The 22,661-nt window shown below is 40.1% G+C and overlaps 1 protein-coding gene across 2 annotated transcripts in view; it reads left to right on the top strand.

The window, feature by feature from the left end:
- Positions 1-22,661, top strand: part of UNC5C (unc-5 netrin receptor C) — a 410,747-nt gene that overhangs the window by 368,019 nt on the left and 20,067 nt on the right. For both annotated transcript variants that reach the window (XM_068542466.1, XM_068542465.1), the window contains 4 exons: positions 465-809; positions 3,662-3,749; positions 14,001-14,169; positions 18,114-18,347. In XM_068542466.1, the coding sequence (XP_068398567.1) occupies positions 465-809; positions 3,662-3,749; positions 14,001-14,169; positions 18,114-18,347 (836 nt within the window). The remainder of the gene's footprint in view (positions 1-464; positions 810-3,661; positions 3,750-14,000; positions 14,170-18,113; positions 18,348-22,661) is intronic.

The raw sequence follows: 22,661 nt of genomic DNA, 5'->3' as shown, positions 1-22,661 counted from the left end.
CTCTGTCCTACTTTTAAACTTTTATTTGAAGAGTACACAGATTGGTTGATTGATTTTTTGAGTTTCCTTTTTTTTCCTTTTGACAAGACATCTTGTATTGCTATGAATACAGTGGTCTACAGATGAACCCAAATCCAGTATAGACAAGAGAAGCTATTACCTAGTCAGCTAGTGAGGATCACTGCCTACGAATCCAATTTGTTGAAATAACTAAGTACCATAGACACAATAAGTAGACTTCAAGGCGAAATACAGAATGAACTTGTCTGTTTATTTGTAGCCAGTAATAAAACAGATCCTAGTTATCTAATTGCCCTGTTCTCAGCAGAATTTTAGAGTCTATCCAGTGCTAATATCTGTTGACTTGCTTTGCTGTTGGCTCAGAAAGTGTCGGGGTGCGTCTGGCTAGTGTAGGTTGCCTGAGTGAAGAATGCAAATGGACGTTCCTTCTCCTTCTGACTCAGATCTCCTGGCAGTACCCCCAGACCTCACGTCAGCTGCAGCCATGTACAGAGGACCCGTTTATGCCTTGCATGATGTTTCGGACAAAATCCCAATGACCAACTCTCCAATTCTGGATCCACTGCCTAACCTGAAAATCAAAGTGTACAATACCTCAGGTGCTGTCACACCCCAAGATGACCTCTCTGAGTTTGCATCAAAGCTGTCCCCTCAGATGACCCAATCCTTGTTGGAGAATGAGGCCCTCAACCTGAAGAATCAGAGTCTAGCAAGGCAGACGGACCCATCCTGCACTGCGTTTGGCACCTTCAACTCCCTCGGCGGTCACCTTATCATTCCCAATTCAGGTAATTCTTAAAGGTCTTTACATTTGCAGAGACAGAGCTTGAAAACTTATTCTTGTGCCAGAATCTTTATTATTTGTTTTCATGAGGCCTGAGAAGTTAAATGTATCCTGTCTAACCCAAATCTACTTTCAGTGTAAACCAGACATTACCTACGTCAAAATCAGCAAAACCGTTTATCTTTCTCCAACCAACTCTGAAAACACTTCCTCTAGAAATATTACACTCACAGCTTTCTGCTGAGGCATAATTTAGAACTGTCATTGACCTTCTTTTTAATAGCGCTTCAAAAGGCGACATTAAGCCAGAAGCCCCCAGTGTGGTCATCACACTTTAAAAGGACAAATTAATTAGAAAACATATCAGTTGGTTCAGTTCCAATTTCCTACAGGAAGCAGTACTTCAGAATACGAATTTTTAGATGATCAGAGGACATGATAATAGACATCAGATCTTCATTTGTTAACTCTTTATTACACAGTCTTCAGGCTCAAGGTATTTATAAGGTACTCACTCCAACCTCTGATATACCTACCGAGAATCACAGCTTCATCACGTGTCTTTTTGTAGTATTACTCAGCTTTCAGTTTGTTTAGTTATCTGCTTCTAGAGCATAAGCCCCATAACGCTCTTAAATAGTGAACTGAAGTTAGTGACTCATAATGTTTGATAAAAGTTTGGTATTCATTAATCAGTAGTAGTAATGGGTTGGGAACTATCAGTTATGATGAGAGGGTTTAATGGATTCCTCTGTAAATGTACAGTAGCTCTTTTGGATCAGACAGATTATTTTGTGAACACAGTAAAAAGAAACAGTTTGATTGAACTAAGGTTTACATGTAGCATAAGAAGAGAATATAATGTGTAAACAGCCATAGAGCCAAGTAATATACAGAACCAGTTGGTCTTCACGTCTGAATGTGAACTTGTCTTTGACTCTTCCTCTCATTCAGTCCCCCATTTCAGCACCTTGGCAATTTTTCACCCCATATCTTCAAAAGTATATTTTAATAAATTGAAATATTTAATGGAATATCATTTTTCCTTTTTTAAAATATATTTTACATAGCTGAGATCACACATTACATAAAGTGCTTTTATTCAAATTTTTCTCATTCTCATGCTATTGCATGCTTTTTAAAATCATGATTTTAAATATATTTTTAATAGTCAACCAAATGAATAGATCAAAATATACTCTATTGTTCTTTCATCGTTTAAACATTATATTATTCCCAAGACAGTTTTATTTTTTCATGATATCCACTGGATTCTACCTCTCCTTTGCATTTCTACGTCTGTCACTTTTTCACATATGAATTATTATAAAGTCTTCTTAAGTGGAAAGGAGGGAGCTAGCATGTTTTAAATATGTTCTGGGCATCGGTGATCTGCATGCATTATTTTATTTAATACAGTAACGGTAGTTACCTAATATGTGTCAGGCCTTATTCTTGCTACTTTACATCCATAGTCTGTTTCATCCCCGTAAGAAACATAAAGGTACATTTCATTGTTCCCACTGGAAAAAATAAAAATACTGAGGCTTGGGTGCCTCATGTGTGGTCCTCCTGCTTCCACTCTGTGCCTCACCAAACCATCCTGACATGAGCGTGACATTCCACTTCCCACAGCACCCCAAGGCTCATGTTACTTGTCTTCTCAAGAAGGCCATGCCTCAACACTTTCAACCAGATATACAAAGGCTTTGAATAACTATACCTCTTTAACTCTCTGTCCTTTACTCTTGAGACTTTCCAACGTGGTTGGGCAGATTCCTTATTGTCTTGTGCTCATATGGCGTATTCCATCCCCTTGCTAGTTAAATAAGCTACTCAAAGACAAGAATGCTGTCTTTTACTTCTTGGCATTCACAGCATGCAAAATACTATCCTCACAATCATGTCTGTAAAGTTTTACTGAGTTGAAATTAACTGCATTTATTAGAATAAAATCATGGAGCTAAGTATCTTCAAGTTGCTGCCCACCGTGAATTACCCTCTGATGACACCGCAGCGGTGCAAGCCCATGATTCCTACAGTGTGGTCTGCAGACCACCATCATTGCCATCACCTGGCGATTTGTTAGAACTACAGTTTCCCCAGACCTTCTGAATAGAAACTCTGGGCGTAGGATCCAGTAATCTGTACTTTAGCAAAACCTGCAGGTGATTTTGCTGCAAGCTCAAGTTGCAAACCACTGCTATCAGCACAGTTAACTTAGAACAGAGCTCAATCCAATAGTTCTACAAAATGCACCAATTAGCAACTACGTAAAAACTTGCTTGACCTGCTGTGACGAAAACTCGCAGTTGTGTTCACTCTCTAGAGTTACGTTATGATGAAAGAAGTTCTCCACCAATTATTATTCTGTTGCAGGAAAACACCGATGCTAACCAGATACTTCAGAAATAAACATTTTTTGATACTGTTGAGGTTAGCATTTCCCTGACTTTGAATCTTGTGGGGATTTTTTTTTTTTTAATTAGAAACAATCCATCATTACAGCTGTTTGAGATTTTAAGAGCAGTTGTTGGTTTTCCCCTCCTTTTACAAGGAAAACAACAGTGAAACCATCTGTCTCTTCCTTAAATAAAGCAGGAGTTTAAAAATTACATCATTCCTTTAAGTAATTCCATAACGGTTCTGAGGGAGCTGTGGTAACAAATAAGGCCAATAAGGAAGGAAAGCAGGGCAGCTATGAATATTTACATGTCTTTAGAGAAAAAGCAGCAGGATTATGGCTATGTGGCCACAGAATCTCCTCATTCCTTTTCACTTGCTTCAAAGGCATTCTGTGAAGTTCCCTTTTGATTCACAGGTCTTATGTGACTGCTTTTCTCTTTTGCTATTCAGGAGTAAGCTTGCTGATTCCCGCTGGGGCCATTCCCCAAGGGAGAGTCTACGAAATGTATGTGACTGTACACAGGAAGGAAAATATGAGGTAAATATGCTTTTTCTGGTGCACTTGACTTTATCAATGTCTGACTTGGAGGAGAATGGTACATTAGAAAGAATAAACCCAACATATTTTTGTCTTTATTGCCCTGCTTCTGGCATGTCCTTTTTCACCGAGACCTGTAAAAGGTCAGTTTTTACTTCTCTTTATCTTTGAAGCTCCAGACACTTTTGCAGATCTTAAATATGGGCAGAAGGCCAGAGATCTTTTCCCAAGTGGAAATGTGGCCATATTAACTGAAAAAAATGGCCAGAAATGTGATCCATAGATTGTGCAAGAGATACAAAGAGACATCAGCTTCACGTGGCCTGGTTCAGGAATCCATCCTGTTGCCATTATAGGGTTAAAGGCCACAGAGAATTAGACAACCCCTTAATCCCTGACCTGCCATCCCCACCTCAACCTAGCACTTTATTCTCACCTGCAGATTCTTCTTTCTGGGACTGTCTTCCAGCTTTTTTAAGTGTTATCGACCTCCTCCTTATGTTTAGCACGTATACAATCTATATTTCTAAATGGATCTAGGGTTGATTAAAACTAGATTGAATCTAAGGGCTGTTTTGAATGTGTCATAATCGTAAAGATGAAGTTACTTTAAGTAAAAATAACAAGAGGAGTTTCAAAGTCCTAAATTCAATTTTCAGTTTGGCTTCTAACAAATTGTTTCTGGTCTTTCTTGATTAGTTCTCACATAAAGTGTGTGTGTTAAATAGTGCTTTATAGGCCTGACTGATTAATGCTTCTGAAGTGCACTGAGATCTTAAAATAAGAGATGATGTTGATATGAAGATCCTTACATGTAATTATCATTATTTTTCCTAAGGGGAAAGGCATTGGCTCCTCTGCCCTGAGCTCTGAATGCAAAGCATGAGTGACAAATGTAGAACTAGGTTATCATTGTAAGGCATTATACCTTTTCTCTTCCCCTCCGTCATCCTCAGAAAAAACATCTCTTTTTAGTCTTGTTCTTCAGTAGCTGAAAAGCTCTTCCATTATGCTCTCAGGTGGAGATGTTGGTATTTATAATCTGTAGGAGCCAGAACATTGTTTTCTTCAGGTGGTGTACTTTCACCTACACAAACACTAGTCTGTCTAAGAAAATAATAAAAATTCCTTGAGCATTATTCATGTGCCTTAAATTTGAGCAACAGAAAATCACAAAAAGGCTTGTATTTGCTCACATCAAATATTCATTTTTCCATTCTCAATGCAAAGTAACATTCACAGGCCCTCAGAGTGCCCTTCTTTTGCAGCAGGAGAAATGAAGATTAGCAGACTCCAAGATCCCTTTATATCTTTGTTTACTTCTTTCTTTTGTCCAGAGTCAAGGTTAGCACTAAACTAAGTACATCCATCCCTCAAGGCCTTTTGCCAACATGGACGTTTTGTTTAAACAGAAATGAATATTGACTTGTGCTTTATGCTGAGAGGTAGTGAGGTGTTCATGGTCTCTTATTTTTCATCTGATCACCATTATCTTTAGCTGAAGATCAAGCCTTAAGGGGCTGCTGCATGGCGTGCTGAAATTGAAAGACACGGGCACTCAGGTGCCTCATATGATTTTTCTTCCCACAATTTAGTCAGCACCCTGACCAGGATAATTTTACACTTTGGATGAAGGAGGGAGAAAACAGGAAATTGATAAAGGCAGACACTTCTGCTTTTAGTTTCCTCTGCCTTTGACTTTAAAGAAAAGGAAACTATAAATCACTCTTGCTATGCCTACCACCTGAAGTTAGGTGCAGAGGGAATTACTCTATTAAATTTGGTGTGCATCAGAGAAGTTCTGTTTATAAAAATGAAGCTAGAGGAACCTCAAGATCTCAAAAGAAAATATGCACAGAAGACCATGAAACAAGGAACAAACAAAAGACAACTGTCTCAAATAAATGAGAAAGTCCTCTCCACTAATTTTCTGTTGTGAACTAGATACGTTTTTCTTATAAAAACACAATGACAAGAATGTTGTCTTAGGGTATAGTAATAATACAAAACATAGCTACCATATAGTCAGCATACTTTTTTTTTGACAAATGATGATAAAATATACAATACTTTTTATTACATATTTCATATAGTCAATTGATTCTCCCAGAAGGCTTTCACTGAGTTTTGTCAAACTCTTTTATGGTTATAATTCAGCCACAGTTTGACAAAATCAGGCTATGAATAAATGCTTTATTACTATCTGATTTAGCAAAGAATTTCTTATGTTATTGATGAACAAAGACAGTTCTGACCTGCATGTTGATTGTTATTTTCTTTTACTTTTAAGACCAAAGTGAAACAAAAAAGATACACCTTGGAACTTCACTTGTTCGTCAATGACATGAGTGAATTCTTTGGGTAGTCTGATGATAGTTTTCAAATACTGGAAGGATATGCTTTGCCTCAATTTTTTGGTGCTATTTACAATGTACATCTACACACACGATATACTTTTAACTGCATTAACATTTTCTTAGGTCTAGGAAGTCAACAAAACAATAAACTTTAATTTCATTTATTCCTCACTACAACTCTGCAAGTTATGATGAGCTCCACCTTTGAAGATGAAGAGACCAGGGCTCAGGGAAATTGTCACGTAGCCAAGGTTTCACAGTTAGCAACTGAGGGAAGGCAGAATTCACACCCAGGTTATCTCCCCGCAAAGCTCTTCTGCTGACATGCCGTCCCTCCTCCATAGCACCCAGTACACAAACAGAGCCTCTGCCTTCTTATTATAGTGCGTTGTGGGACACAGTTTCTTTTTATTGCTCACCAAAGACCCTTTCTAGCCTCACCTGATCTTAGAACTTCTTTCAGAGAAGACACTGTGAGGACAACAGGAGATACGTTACTTCAAGGCATTTATAGGAAAATTCCGATTGTTCTTCTCCATTTTCCCTCTCTCTGATTGCCTTTATTGCATCCAAAACTGGGTGTTTTTCCAGCTGGATGGTATCCAGCTAGTCATCTGGTGATGTGAACTGTCTAAAGGGAAGTGTGAACTTAATTGCATGTGGCAAGTGAATGTGACAAGAGGGGGCCTTATCATTACGGAATGTGCTCTAAGAGAAAGCACGGGATAGCAGGTGAGCAGGCTGAACGGGCTGCAGAAACGGGACGGGCTGCCTCTGACCAAAGGTGATCTGAGCTGTGAGGCTGCACTCGTGATTTCTACTTCTTCTGCTTTACACATCCCCGGAAAGGCTGCAAAGCCTCCCCCACCGCCGCCCCCCGCCCCACCTCCGTGGATAAAGTTCCCACAATTAACGGCACTAACATGGACCTTTTTGCCTTGTTTCCAGCAGCAGTTTAAAAAAATGAATCCGACTCAGACTGAAATTTTGCCTTTCATCATTTCTTATTGAAAAACGAATTGAAGATATGAACGTTAATTTTTTCTTTCTCTGTATTCTGTACTTGCCTAGCAGTTTTCTCAAAAGGCCAAAAAATCAATTTAGACATTCCAAATATAAACTGGGGGGAACCATGGAAGGTCTTTGAGCAGTCAAGTGCTGCAGGAATAACCGTGCTTTTAAAAGATTGATGTGGTTGGTGATGGTGTGCAGGATGAATCGGTAGAGGAAACCTCCCCCCAAAGGCTTGGGGCCCTGGTTGGCCCATGGCAATAGTCAAGGTGTGCGGGGTGGAGGGAAGGAGCCAGGCCTGAGTCTGGAGAATGGAAAGAAAAATATGTTTCAGAAGAAAAAGTGTTTCACAACTGGTTAGAAGCGTGGCAAAACACAAAGAATGTATTTAGGAATCAAGCCCTGGGCACTGAGAAAATTGTGAGAGCAATACGAAGGGGTCAGAAGCAGCAACTGGTTCAAGGGGAGAAAGGACAAATTCTGATGTAGCTGTGCACGGTGTGTGCGAAAGGGGACGTAGGATTTTTGCTGGAGACGCAAATGGGAAGTCACCAGTGAGTGGATCCTCCAGGGAAAAAGTGCAGAGGCAGAAAGAAGAGGACTGGGGAAAGAACTTTGGGAAATATTCTTATTTAAGGTTTGGGTATGATGGGCAAAACTAAATAGAACGTGAAAGGATACGGCAGATAAATAGAGTTGGCATCTAGCAAGGTGCTTAATATATAGTTGCTTCTCAATGAATATTTTTGAATGAAAGACTGAATGATTGTAATCATAATAGGAAAAAATCAAAGGTAAAAAGGGTTTCAAGATGGAGGAGTGACTGACAGAGGTATTACTAAAATTAAAGTGTAAAGAAAGAGAATGATAATTTAAAAATTACTGGATTCGTCAACTTTAGGACATTGGTTGCCTTTAGGATTTTTTTTTTAAGGATGAAATCCCAGTAGGAAGCGTTTAAGGTGTTAGTGGTGAGGCAATGAAGACTATCATCATATTTACTGAATGTAAATAATAAAGTAAAATGTTAGGATAGTGGGCCAAAATGTCTTTTGTATATAATCATATAGCAGAAAGTTTTCATTTATTTTAATGTGTTGTTTGGAACTTTGTATAATAGTAGGTGACATTATTATTTCTCAGTGAAACTCAGTGATATTATCCTTTTAGGTTGAGTCCTGAATTTCTTGTTTGAAGTAACAGCTATAAAAAGACTGAAGGTAGAGGGGGGAAGGGTGTGGAATCCAGGTATATTTAAATCTTATTCTCTCACTGTTCTCCACAGTGTTTATTTATTGAAGTCCTACTTCTAAAGAAATGATTCAAGGTGATTCTTTTCAATGGGAGGAAAATTGTTTTTAAATAAGTGGATTAAAAAATGAGAAAATAGGAAAAATAAGATTAGAAAGATAAGATAAATTCAGGTGAGCAGTTAGAATATAAAATATTTGGTGGAATTCCCAGCATATTTCTTGTTAATAGGTCATGAATTTACTATTTCAAAGCTTTCAAGAGGGAAACATGGTAGGTTATAAGATCCATGTGTCCAAAAGGGAAAAATATGCCTGGAGGAAGCTCAATTATTTCTCCTTCGGTTCCTCATAAAGAAAAAAAAATTTTTTTTAATACGGTGAACAACATTTAAAAGATCAAAATAGCAGTGAGCTTCATAGGGCTACTTCTGTTAGCATCCCTCAGTGTGAGTAGATAATATAAAGCCCAGGGATAAATTCAGTAAAATAATTCCACAAGGATTCAGCAGTTCAATCCAGGGCACAATATTTAGCTGTTCAGGCTTAATCCAGGGACAGATTTTGGTCTGTCTGGGGAAATGGGGGCACGCCCTTCAGAGTGGCTTCCATAAATATTTTTTTTTTTGCTCAATTGATCTTTTGATAGCAAGTGAGTTAGATATTCCTTGTCAGATACCTAGAGTGCAAATATTTCAAGTTGCCGGTTGTACATGAAACCGTGTGCTTTAAAAGGCATCTGAGCCTAGGGTGGGATTGTCATCCTGAGGGACCTGACAGAAGACATGTGTGTTAATAGAAGGCATCTCGTCTCTACACAGAGGTAGATGGAGAAAGATTCTTTTCAAGAAGCAGTTTTGAGCTTGCTCTAGCAAACAGATCACAGAAATTTCTCAAGGCCGTAAATCTAGATAAGCAACCCAGAATATACCACTGTGTGACAGAAACCAAATGACTTGTGTTTGGATCCTAGCTTTGCCTATGACTAGCTTTGTGGCTTTGGGCAAGTGTGTTAATTTCTCTAGCTTTCAGTTTCCTCTTTTGGGAAAAAAAAAATGGTAATATAAATACTTATCTTGACTACCTTAACAGGTGTGCCTTGGGCAGCAAATGCAATAGTTTTTATGAAAGTTTTGTGGATTGTGCACTTATGTGTAGGAGGAGTTGTCCTCGCTGATAACGGCAAGCAAAGGATAAGAAAATCTGACAGGAAACTAAAACTCCTCTCCGAGGGCTTTGTCCTAGAGTCCTCAGAACCCATCCGACATTTACCATGATATTATCCTTGTTGGACTTTGAAAAGCCTTTAAAACTTTAATCATTGTTCATTACTGGATTTCTACTTAATTGCTGTTTCTGCAGCTAATTTTTGCTTTGAGTTTGTTTCCATATCATCTGCAATTAATATTTACAGAATGTTTGCTTAAATATCTTAGAAAACACATGAGACATAATGAGGTCAAGCCCTTCTCTGCAAAAACATAAAACAGATTTTTTAATATTTATTTTATACTATTTTTGTTTTATGTATTTTAATATCCTCCCTTTATGTAAATAAAGGAAATGTGGATTTAAACGCTCTGACCTTTGGTTTCACATAGTTAAATCTTAACCTTCCCTAAGTGGCTCCTTCCATATATGCTTGGAAATGTTTCCAATTTCAGTGCTACTTCTTTCATCTTGAAAACCCAAAAAGATTCTTATCATTATTACTTCTTTGTTTTCCATTCCCTGTTATGAATTCCACATCACCAATTCCCTATTCATTACATCCTTGCACCTCACTGGGTTAATAAATTCTTTTGACACCTACGGCCCCTTGCTTCCCTTGCTATCCCTCCTCCAAGAACGGTGCCCATCAATATTGCATGCCAGGGGAGGGCAGGTCTGACAGCACCCCAGTGCAGCAGGGAGTCTTCTCCCTTCTGTTCCAACTCAGTGATGAGAAGAATCCCTCCTCCTCCTGCCTCAAGCACCGGCTGCTAACAGCAGACTGAGAGACAGATGTTTCCAATCCCCAACTCTATTGCAAGGACCACTTGAAATGGATTCCACTTTAGTCTCTTTCTTTAAAAGTTTAATGCTCGTTCTCAGGGTACACTTGTAACTAAAAGGTAAGGGTAGCACTCAGGAAAATGCAGCCATTGCTTTTTTTTGCCCTGGTAGGAAAAGTAGAATTAAACGAGAGTATAGTTACTGCTTAAGGCAGATAGTGTAATATCAACTATGGCACAATGAAAGCAAGACTTCACTCATGTTCTAAGAGAATGAATTTCAGACTGGAACAAAGGAGGACAAATTGCGTTAAGGGGAAATGAAAACCAAAAGGGGATAGTAATGAGTTCTCAAGCTGCCACTCACCTTATAATTCCAAATATAAGTACATTTCCAAGTACTCTGATAACTTTAGATTTAATAAAACTATGTTATTATTCAGTGAGAATGGAGATGATATGAAAAGACTAAAAACAGATAATTTAAAAAAATTTTCTTCTAAATAGGAGGAAAAGAAAGTCACAGGTTGGGAGATTCTAGTGAAATTTTAGAATAAAAGAAGAAGCACTGATAGCCAAGTTTTATTAAGGGGAAAATATGCCAGATTTTAACTGAGTTCTTAGAACTGATGATAATGATCACCAAGAACTTAGGAATTTCTAAGATTTGACCTTACTTGTGACCTACCAAGTTGGCTGCCACAGTTTTGTAGATGCTGATAAATGACACAAGACTCCTGAGTCAGAGACAAAGGATACTTTATTGCTCACAGCAATAGCACTATCCAAAGTACTTCCATTTTTGTGCCAGTTTTCCAAGTTCTGAAAGGGTGATGTAAAGACAGAGGACATCTACACACTCAGTGTATATTCCATTCCAGGAATATACCATTGAGTTTAGGGAACCTGAGGGTTTTATTATGGGAAGTAGACATGTCTGCCATTTGCTCCAGAGGTAAGCACTATCTTTATCTTCCAAGGAGATTGCTATACAGTTGTCTTGAAAAGACAGTCGGGACCATGCAGAAACATGAGAGATCTGTGGAGAATAGTCTTCCAACAATATTAAAAAAATAATAACAGCTTCTGTCATTCATTGAGTGTTAAGTGAGGGTAAGCCATAGATAGAAGCTAACTTCCAGATTATGTAGTATTTATATATTAACCATAGATAAAGACTAGAGGAAAATCCATTTCAAGTGACTGTGGCGATTGTAAAGGAATTTGATATGACCTTTGTAATATCCATGTGAATGAAATGGAAAGATATGAACTGGACAATGTACATTTTAATGGGTTTATGTTTGACTGAACTAAACTCAAAGTATTGATGTCAGACTAGAGAGAGGTTTCAAGTCGTGTCCTTGAAAAGGTCTCTGTCTTTGCCCTGTTCTTGTATTACAGTGTTATCAGTGATTGGAATGAGAACATAAATGGCAGGCATATCAAATTTATGGAAGATAAAGGACTAGAAGAGATAACCAATATATGGAGGAAAGACATAGCATTAAGAAATAGATGGCCTGAAAAATTTCCTAAAACAATTAAAGTGAATTTAGATGGCTAAATATAAATTTCTCTATATAGGTTCAAAAGCCATCATTGCAACCACAGACCTATAAAGAGAGACTAAGAGCCTTTCATGTTAAGAATGCATAGTGGTTAGCTTTAACAAATTACTTAACCTTCTTGGGGCTTCACTGCCTCCTTTTATAAAGGACATGTTTAACCATGTTATCTCTTATCTTCCCATCTAATTCAATTCTGCTAAATAATATTTATAAACAATTGAGAATAATCTAAGGCAACAATTTTGTGAGGCACTGATATAACTACATATCCCGAAGCAGAGAAAACAGTAGTCCCCCTATACTGTATACCTGAGTACAGTCAGCCTTCTGTATCCGTGAGTTCTATATCTGCAGATTCAACCAGCCTTGGATCAATAATATTTGGAAAAAGCAATTTTTTCCAGGAAGTTCCAAAAGTCAGAACTTGAATTTGCAGCACACTGGCAACTATTTACACAGCGTTTACATTGTATTAGGTATCGTAAGTAATCTAGAGATGATTTAAAGTATGTGGGAGGATGTGCATAGATTATATTCCATTTTATATAATGGTTATACAATTTTTTGGTTATAAATGGTTATAACAATTTTATAATGGTTATATAATTTTTATATAATGGTTATATGCCGTTTTATATAATACTGTGCCCTTTTATATAGGGAACTTGAACATCCAGGGATTTTGGTATCTGCCGGGGGGGTCCTTGGAACCAATCTTCCATGGATACTAAGGGGTGACTGTCTTACACTCATTTCAAGATGCCTAACTCTAGGGAAGACAGTGAAACACTGACAGACATCTCTATGAAAATAAAGATAGAATTATAGGGAGAGATCAAGAAACCATGCTTTTCTAGTTGAAGTTGCAAAAATTGAGGTTTCATCTGGAAGAAGATGGCGTTTTAGAGATATCATAATAATCTCTAAGTGCTTGAGAGGCTCTTTCATGCCAAAGTGAGAGAAAGCAGGTCAGGATATGTGGAGAGAAGTGTCAGGAAGACAGATTGTATTCATTCTAAGTACTGAGTTGATAATAGATGAGTTGACCCCTCAGTAGTAGTGGACTGCAATTTTGGATGAGTTTAAAGCACTAACCACATGTCAGCATCTTGTAGAGAAGCTCGGTGCTTGTTGGCCCTGAGGGCCTTTCCTCCTCTAGAATTTTGTGAGTCCAGGATTTCTTAACTCATACTATTCTGACAACATTGTTGTATTGTTTTTGCAAAGGCATTGGTTTTGGACCCAGCACCAGTGCTTGTTAGTTGTGAGACTTGGGGCAATCCACTCAACACCTTGGGGCTACTTCCTCACATATCAACTGACAGCTTGGGTTAATTTATTCATTGGCTGTTGGTTACAATCTTATTAGGGAAAAAATAAGGCAATTAAAAAAAAAACATGTAAAAAGAAAGAATTTGGATCTTTGAAGTTCATTCCACCCAAATTCTCAGAGTATGAAGTATACATGTAGAGAAACATCACTTTAAATTGCTATAGAAATACAGTTCTACATTCTTTCTTGGTCACGTTTGAAAAAAAAAGAATCTGCTATACTAGCCTCAATGATTCCTGAAAGTCATTTGGAAGAGGTTTAGCTCTAGGGTGTCCTTATTCTAAAGTGATTTTTTTGAAGTGTTTTTCAAGTTAGGTCCTAAAAACACGATAGTATGGTAAAACTCTGTGAAACGACTGGCAAGTATTATCAGAAAAGATGCCTATGTAACTTCATAAGGACCCTGTTCCTTCTCATTCCATCCTGAAAGTATCAGTACATGAATTCAGAGGAAATTAGCAAAGGCAGACCCGTGTCTGAAGGGAGGGATCAAAGATATGCAGGCAGATTCACTATTATTAGAAAGACCTCAAGTCTTGCAAGATCAAAGTCTCGGTATAAAGTGCATGTCTTCCCATTTAATTCTGCCTCAACCCCACCACTGCCCCCTGCCCCCGACAAAACAAAGCTCCAAGAAGAAGCTATTTGTGCAACTTTAGATCTGAAATCTCGGTGAGTGCGCAGTACATAAATCCTATGGCACTTTGGTGACGCAGACCTCTGCTCTCCTCCTAGGCCGCCCGTGGAGGACACACAGGCGCTCCTGACCCCTGTGGTGAGCTGTGGGCCTCCAGGAGCTCTGCTGACCCGCCCTGTCATCGTCACCCTGCATCACTGCGCAGACCCCAGTACCGAGGACTGGAAGATACAGCTCAAGAGCCAGGCAGCGCAGGGACAGTGGGAGGTGAGCTTCTGCTGGGATGAGGGGAGAACCCAGGAGCCATCCATGCAGACAAGCAAGGGCAGTTATGGGAAGGCTTCTATTTTTACAGCAAAACCTGAGTGGAATTTTAGCTTATACTCAAAATGAAAGAGAGAGGAAGACAAAGAGGGGAGAGGGGGAGACAGACGCTGGTTCCTGAGTGCTTTATCTACTGACGGATAGGCACCAAGAAAAAGATGGTCAAGCATTAGCTAACTCATAGGGAAAGTGTACTTAAGAGTCTTACATAAGTCCCATTTGAATATACATACTATCTTGGGAAGGGAAACTATATATATATATTTATTATTATTATTATTATTATTATTTTAATTTTCAGGTAGAGAAACATTGCACCTGGGTCAGAAAATGTTAGACACTTAACTTGCTAACAGGTCCCAGGAATATAGGTCTGAACGTAACCTGGCAAAACAGTAAGGGTGTATCCTAAGCTCCAGTACAATGAAGAACGTCTTTGGCATCTTGACTCTCTGTGACTGCTGCCATCAGAACTTCTTAAGGACGGTGCCTTAAACAGATCCTGTTCTTTGCATCAGAACCCTGCAGTTAGCAGCTGCAATGAAGTGCAAAAGGATTTGTTATATTTACCATGAAGATTTTATACCTAATACCTAAAAAAAAATGATTTGCGTAGTCATTATAAGGAGAATTATCCAATATGCACGTTGGATATATTTTGTGATTACTCGCAGTGTTTTTCTTTTTTTAAAAAATTAATTAATTAATTAATTTATTTTGGCTGCGTTGGGTCTTCATTGCTGCATGCGGGCTTTCTCTAGTTGCGGAGAACGGGGGCTACTCTTCGTTGCGGTGCGCAGGCTTCTCATTGCTGTGGCTTGTCTTGTTGCACAGCATGGGCTGCAGTAGTTGTGGCTCGCGGGCTCTAGAGCTCAGGCTCAGTAGTGGTGGCCCATGGGCTTAGTTGCTCCATGGCATGTGGGGTCTTCCTGGACCAGAGCTCGAACCCATGTCCCCTGCATTGGCAGGTGGATTCTTAACCACTGCGCCACCAGGGAAGTCCCTCAGTATTTTTCTTTTTAGGGAAAATATTTTAGGAAAAAAAAAAATATGCATGAAGACTCAAACCCCTAATATTTTAGGAAAAAGTAGTAGTAGAGGTAGAAGCGTAGCAGGGCATACCTGGGATTACCTGGAGTGTCCTCGCTATATGGATGTGCTCTCCTCTTGGCCACATGAAGGTGAAGGGTCACTCATTGCCAGAGGTCCTGGATTGAAGTCTAGGGCTATACATCATGTTAAGAGTGGACTTTACCAGATCTAACTTCAATGCCATTTAAGTTTAAATGATTTATCTCAAAAACATCCCAAAGTCTTTATCTCAAGGGATCCTACATTGTTTGCACAACTCTCTGTCTGTTAACCCTAATACGCTACTTCTGGATTTGAGTAATAACAGCAATAACAACAGTAATAAGAGGAAAAGAACCAAAAGGTATGAAGAGTAGAAGAGGGAAGTCCTTATGAAAACACTCTTCCGTTTGTCACAGGAACATGGAGCGTCTTTATTCTCCACCATTTCTTCTAGGAGATTTTTTTGTAACATGCCATCAGGAAATGACACTCGAGCCTTGCCCTTGCCCTGCTGGAGAAAGCAGCTTCTCTCCAGGTGTCCTTTTGGGGCTGGAATAAACGTGGAGGCGCTGAGCTCCTTTTTCTCCTTTCCAGTTCAGTTTAAGCTTTATCTTTGGGTACAGGTCTAGCTGAAGAAGTGATTTCATGGATGCTCTTAAAACACAGTCCTTACTTTAGCTTGGATGTTGTTGCATGGCCTAACTAATAAACAGCTACCTGAGGTGCCTCCGTTCATAGCTTTGTCCAGCCCCAGGGACTCAATTTATGATGAAACACTTGTTCATGTTTTTGACAAATAACCGTTTGTTCACCATGATCCAGGCCCAGTGAGATACAGTATGAAGCAAAGAAGCTATGGTTGCTGCCTCTGCGGAGATTAAGCAGCCTAATGCAGAGGCTGAATCATGCCCACACATGGGTTTTATTTCTCCCAAATGAAATTTTCTTTTAAATTTGAATTAGTTAAAAGTTGGAAGATTTCACATAATAATCTGAACTTCCAACTTCTCTTGAAAAATTAAAGGCTGTGTCCTCACTGGGCCTGCATTCCTGCCATGCCTGGTACTTTTTCTGTAAGCATCTTTGCCATAGACATCTTTACCACAAGCATTTTTGCCACATAACTAGTTGGCCTTAAGGCAGTTTTGCTGTAAAAGATAAAATAACTGGTGGACAGTTTGGTTTCAACTGGTTGACAGCTGGGTTTCATCTCTCCACTGACACGGTACTACCATTTTTATATTACATAAATCGGAAAGAGGCCAAGGGCCAGAAAGGCACAGAGTCGAGCCCACATGTCCCATAGAACTTTGGAACATCTGTCAAGGGATATGTACCAAGAACAAACAACAGTGTAGAGGCTTTCACAGCATAATACAAAGCTCAGTTATAAGTATGCATCCTAGTATGTGGAAACTGATACCTCTCTTAATGAAGAAGAAATTTTAGCAAAAAAGAAAAGTGGAATGCCAAATGAGGAGCTGAATCAACAAGCAAAAATATGTATAATACTACAGATGATAGACTTTGAAGACAAGTGCTTAGGTACAACCCACAAAATAAAATCATTTATTTGCACAGTACTGCCATGAATCTACACACATTTTAAATGTTTTAAAATATTTTGTCATTTCATAATAAAGTCTTTTTACTTTTGTTATTCATTTTTCATGTTTTATTATTTTTGTTAATGTCCCTCTTTTATTTATTGCTGTTTCATCTTTTACAGCAAAATTGCTTTACAGCCAATCAGTTATGCGGCAAAAATGCCTACGGCAAAGATGCTTACAGTTAAAGTACTGAGAGCCCGTCCCTGCGTGGCCGCAATGGCTGAACCAGGCGGAGACTGAGCTCTTCAGACAGGCTTGTGCTCTGCCTCACCGCAGTCTCCACCACTCCTTATTATCTTCTGCCCTACCTGCTTCACACATTCCTATTACCTTTCTGCCCTGGGAGGCATGTGGAATTGTGACCTTTGTCTTATGGATTTTGTGCTTGGTCTTTCAGATGATTTCTTCTGTGGCCTGAGTCATTTGGTTAAATCAAAACCTAGTTAAGTTAGTAACTATTTTTATAAAACTCATCAGTTTCACTTATTTTTATTTCTTGCTGAATGTTAACAATCTAAAACATGAGACTGCTTAAAGGCTTACATGAAAAATAAACAGAAAAGTAATGTGTCAAATGCATAGAGTTTGCCATACTGTGCTTTTAGCAAAGTCCAAGAGCCCAGATTATGAGGAAAAGCAGTGTATTGCTTTGGAAAGTAATTGATGGGTGAGTTTGGAAGAACTTAGTAGAATGGTATTGCGTAATTCTTTAATTTCCCTAATTCTTTTTTAAAAAATTCTTTTCAAACCCCTAGATTTTCAGGGGAAAAAACTACCACGCTAAAAGGACATTGAAATAAGATAGTACTTTCGGATGAAATTAGCAATTTAGAGATTAAAGCAAATGATCAGAAACAGATAATCAACTCAAATATGCTTAAGTTAAAAGGATAACTTACACATTTCTTATGGAATTTTAGGTAGATTCCAGCAGTGTAGATTCTTAGAAGAGCAAAAGAGACTAAATCAAGATCTTCTAAATAAAGCATGTTATCAGCATAAAGGCAAGGGACGTAAGGGAGAGAATGATTAAGAGTGGAAATATTGATAGAAGTATAATAAAGGCAGAGAAAGAAAAAAAAAAAGAGCAGGAAAAGGAAGAATCAGAACTCGGGAGAAGTCGTCCTGCTCTGTGCACCCCTGTTGGCCACCGTCACGGCAGCCAGGATGCTCAGTCGCCACCCCTTCCTTCTCGTCCCACAGGATGTGGTGGTGGTCGGAGAGGAAAACTTCACCACCCCCTGCTACATTCAGCTGGACGCAGAGGCCTGCCACCTCCTCTCCGAGAACCTTGGCACCTACGCCCTGGTTGGGCAGTCCACCACCAAAGCAGCCGCAAAGCGCCTGAAGCTGGCCATCTTCGGGCCACTCTGCTGCTCCTCTCTGGAGTACAGCCTCCGCGTCTACTGTCTGGATGACACTCAGGACGCCCTGAAGGTAAGTGACTCCAGCCTGACCCGCCCACCTCACACCTGGGGACGACATGCGTTATGTGCGTGAACACAAGTGTCTGGCCCCAAAAGATGGCAGTTACAAAAACACATTAGACGTTTCTTGAGGCCATGCTGATAAATAAGCTGTTTCCATTATGCTGATTCCTCCCGAGGGCTACTTTTGTTTACCCTCCTTGATTTCTTTTAATGAACAATTTAGAAGTGGAAGAATTTGGCAATGAGACCCGTGGATCGTAAATAATCTGCTTCCATGTTTATCTCAACCGTGTTCTTCCTATAAAAGGAACTGGCATAATTGCTCAGACTCTATGTTCCTCTTGTGTGCAACTTCATTATCTGCTTTCCCATTCTTTTTATGAGGACCGTGAGGAAGGAAGGTTAGCATTTGACAACAGGCTGCTGCTTTACAGAATAAATAGGCTTAATTCTCGGTGCTATTATTGCCATTCATTTTCTCCCATTTGAAGCTTTAAAGGATGTAGTAAGTGCCTCTGAAGAAGTTATGATCTGGAAAGAGGAATAAAAGAAGTGTGCAAAGGATCACGAAGCAAGTCAGAGTGTGATACATGCCGTAGATGAATGCAGAGTTCCGTGGGAATTCAGGAGAAGGAGGCATCATATTATTTTGAGAAAATCTGAAAAGGAGCTAACATTTGAGATTGACCTTAAAGGAAGGCAGGGTTTGACCAACAGTAATGGGGAAAAAAATACAGGATTTCTGGCTGAAGGGAACCGCATGAAGAAGCACAGAGGGAACAGTAAATACAGATTCTACGTGGCATGTTATTTCCAGGAAGCCTAGAATGATTGATAGGAGTTTTTTTGGGATGGACCTTGACAACCAGAGAGAGGAGTGGAGATACAGTTTCTTGAGTTAATGGAGAACCACTAGAGAGGTATAACTAGAAGATATAGACATGACTGGAAATACATGTTAGAAATACTAGTCTGCTGTCAGTGGAAAGGTAGAATCAAGTCAAGAAAAGCATGGTAGAACTGGAGTGAAGACAGAGGAGTTAGAGGAAGGGAATAGGTATGAAAGGCCCTATTAAGTAACTCTTGCGGGCCCTGGTGACTCACCCTGAATGCGTGGAGCAGAAGATCAGGCCTGCCTCTTAAGTAACAGTAGCAAAGTCGGGGCAGGTAGCTCCGGACTGTGGATATGGTGACTTGGCCTTTGGAATAGTGAATTAGAGGTATGGATTAGACATCAGGACAGAGGTGCCCCAAGGACAGTTAGAAATATAGGGGTGGCTCTTTGAACAGAGAGCAGTTCCTGAGACAGAGACTCAGGAACCAACTATATAATACTGATATTTGTCCTCCACGGTGATTGAGGAGAATATCAAGGGAGAGTAGAGGGAGGAAATAATAATAAAGCTAATAAACATCACCGAGAATTTCTTATGTGCCGGGCAAGATTCTAAGTATCTTTTCTTTTTTTTTTTTTTTAATTTTTTTTTTGTTTAATTATTTTATTTATGGCTGTGTTGGGTCTTCGTTTCTGTGCGAGGGCTTTCTCTAGTTGCGGCGAGCGGGGGTCACTCTTCATTGCGGTGTGCGGGCTTCTCACTATCGCGGCCTCTCCTGTTGCGGAGCACAGGCTCCAGACGCGCAGGCTCAGTGGTTGTGGCTCACGGGCCCAGTTGCTCCTCGGCATGTGGGATCTTCCCAGACCAGGGCTCGAACCCGTGTCCCCTGCATTGGCAGGCAGATTCCCAACCACTGCGCCACCAGGGAAGCACTAAGTATCTTTTCTTAACTCACTGAATCTTTACAACAACCTGTAGGACACCATTTTCCCTATTTTACAGATGTGCGAGGCACAGAAAGGTTAAGTAAGTTGCCCTAGGCCACACAGCTGCTGAGTGGAGAAAGCAGGCGTCATGCCCGGGCCGCTGGCTGCAGTCTGGACTCTGCTCCTAAAGTGGGCTGCTCAGAGAGCCACACCCTAGAGCACAGGGACCAGGGGAGCCCTGCCATTGCAAGGGAGGCGGGCAGCAGCCAGCAAAAGAGCTACAGAAAGAGGAGTACCTAGAGGAGGAAGGGGAGAAGTAGGAGAAAGATGCATCTAGGAAGCCAAGAGAAGAATTTTTTTTTTTCTTCTGAAATTCAGGGTATTTCCTTCTCGAGTTTCCATCCAGAGAATAGTTCTAGGTCATGAAAACTGAGTGTTGTAGGTTGTGTCCATAGAGGAGATGAGACATATTCGGTCCCTGGGTATATTTTTGATGGTTGCACCTGTAGGAGTTTCTGATGTTAAATAAATGATGCGAACACACAGCGCTAGTGTAAAGCTTAAGGTTATTTCTTTTGTATTCCTTGCAAATGCGATACTTTTAAGGCAGTGTCTGGATAGAAATCATCGTAGGCTTAAATCCTTCTTAGCAAAAACTGTATTTGTAGGCGAGCCGTGGGGTCTGATTAAGGCAAATCCTTTTAATAATTCAAAGAAAAGTCATTGCAAAAAGCATCTGTAGAAGATCTACATCATATTTGAAATATCTGATACACATTTTATATTCACACAAATAGTTCTTATACTCAGTCACTCTTGACCTTTCTTCTCAACAGACATACAATCCATGCCAAAAAAGTAATATTTCATAAAATAATTTTGATTATGTTAATTAGTGAAAAGAGATGCAAATGGTCAACACTGAGAAAGACTGACAAACAGGTTTAAGAAGTAAAAACAACCCAAGAGCAGTTTATATCATGGTCAGTGCTTTCCAAATAGACGTATATAAATTCTCAGCATCTGGGGATCCAGCTCTTAGCCTGAAAGAAACATGAATAATGGATAAGGCTTTCCTGCCTTTCATGATCATTTAATAATGCAGAAATACCAAAATCCTAGTTACAGGTAAACCAACATACCGAAGAGACAGCTCAGTCCAGCCGAAACTGCCTCATGCCCATGCTTGAATTGGAACTTTGGGGCCGATGAACTCAGAAAGACCCTTCAATACCTACATTCTGCCTCCTTGGCACCTCGCCTGCTAATGTTCCCGCCAGCCTCTCTCCCATCGCCCTGCTCCTCTAATTTACCCATAAATACTGTCTTTTGTGTCTCTTCTCCAAATACCTCCTCCTTCAGGCCCACCCCACTCCTCGCTTATGCACATCCTAAATCCTAAATAATAGTTCTCTATCCAGCGCACATAGGAGTCAGTTGGGAAGCTTTAAAAAGACACTTGTTTGAGGGTCCCAACCCAGAGGCTCTGATCTGATCAGTGTAGGTATTGGGTTTGGTTTTCTGTTTGTTTGAGCACTGCCTGGGTTATTCTACTGTGCAACCGAGGTTAAGATCTATTATACTAAACAGTTTCAGGAGTCTTTCTGGAACTTTAATCCTACTTAGGACAAACCTTCCTATACCCTCACATCCTTTTCTCACCCATTCCTTCACCTGCTCACACTAACTGCAGCTGGATCGCCCAACTAACATGCATCCCTTACAGTCCCTGCGGTGAGGACCACACCCCTAACCAACCACAAGGCCAAGAGGAGAAGTTGCAGTACTTTTCATATCCCTGACCACTCCTGGGGCATCGCTCTACTTCTGGGCTGGCTTTTTGGTTTGTTTTTCTTTATCCTGTTACTCTGTGATCCATTACCCACTTCAGTTCCTCAGCACGGAGTCCCCCTGAGCACAAATCTCCACCCTAGCAGTACCTGCCTCGTGGTCTTTCTTGCCCCTCCTTTTATTCCCCTCATCCTCTCAAATTCAGAGTCACCTCTGATTCACAGTTCCTTTGCCCAAACGTATTCTAGTAACCTTCGCATCATTCTGCATTATCTACCCACTAGTGTAGATGCACTGCATCCTCGGTAGGAACTGCACCAAGATCTCCACCAGCCAAGGTCTCTACCTGTGAAAGCATCTGACCTTCCATCTCTCTCCCACAAGGTGCACGTACGCTGCTCTTTGTTTTTAAGGAAGACGTCCGTCAACCGTCCCCGGTCCCCTGGTCCACAAACCTTCATCTGCTCTTACCCGTATCTACAGGGAACTCACTTCCACTCAGAAATCTCTTGCCATCTAAAGCTGCTGCAGGTTTTTCTAATTTCCATAGCTACATATGACCTCCACTGAACAAGCCCTCTACTTCTACTTCCGGCCTGTTGAGCTTCTCTAAAAAAATCATAAATTCCTGATTGAGTCCATTATACTCTCAAGACATCTGCCCTAAGCTGTGGCCCTCCTGCTTCTCCACAGTCCTTTTATGTATTTCTCCTTGACTTATGAGATTTCACACAGCACTTCTTCCGAGCCTCTCCCACTCTCCCCAAA

Source organism: Eschrichtius robustus, chromosome 4 (genome assembly GCF_028021215.1).
Source record: "Eschrichtius robustus isolate mEscRob2 chromosome 4, mEscRob2.pri, whole genome shotgun sequence".
Taxonomy (NCBI): Eukaryota; Metazoa; Chordata; class Mammalia; order Artiodactyla; family Eschrichtiidae; genus Eschrichtius; species Eschrichtius robustus.
The sequence above is the reverse complement of the archived record's forward strand: the minus strand, read 5'-3'. Positions and strand labels throughout refer to the sequence as shown.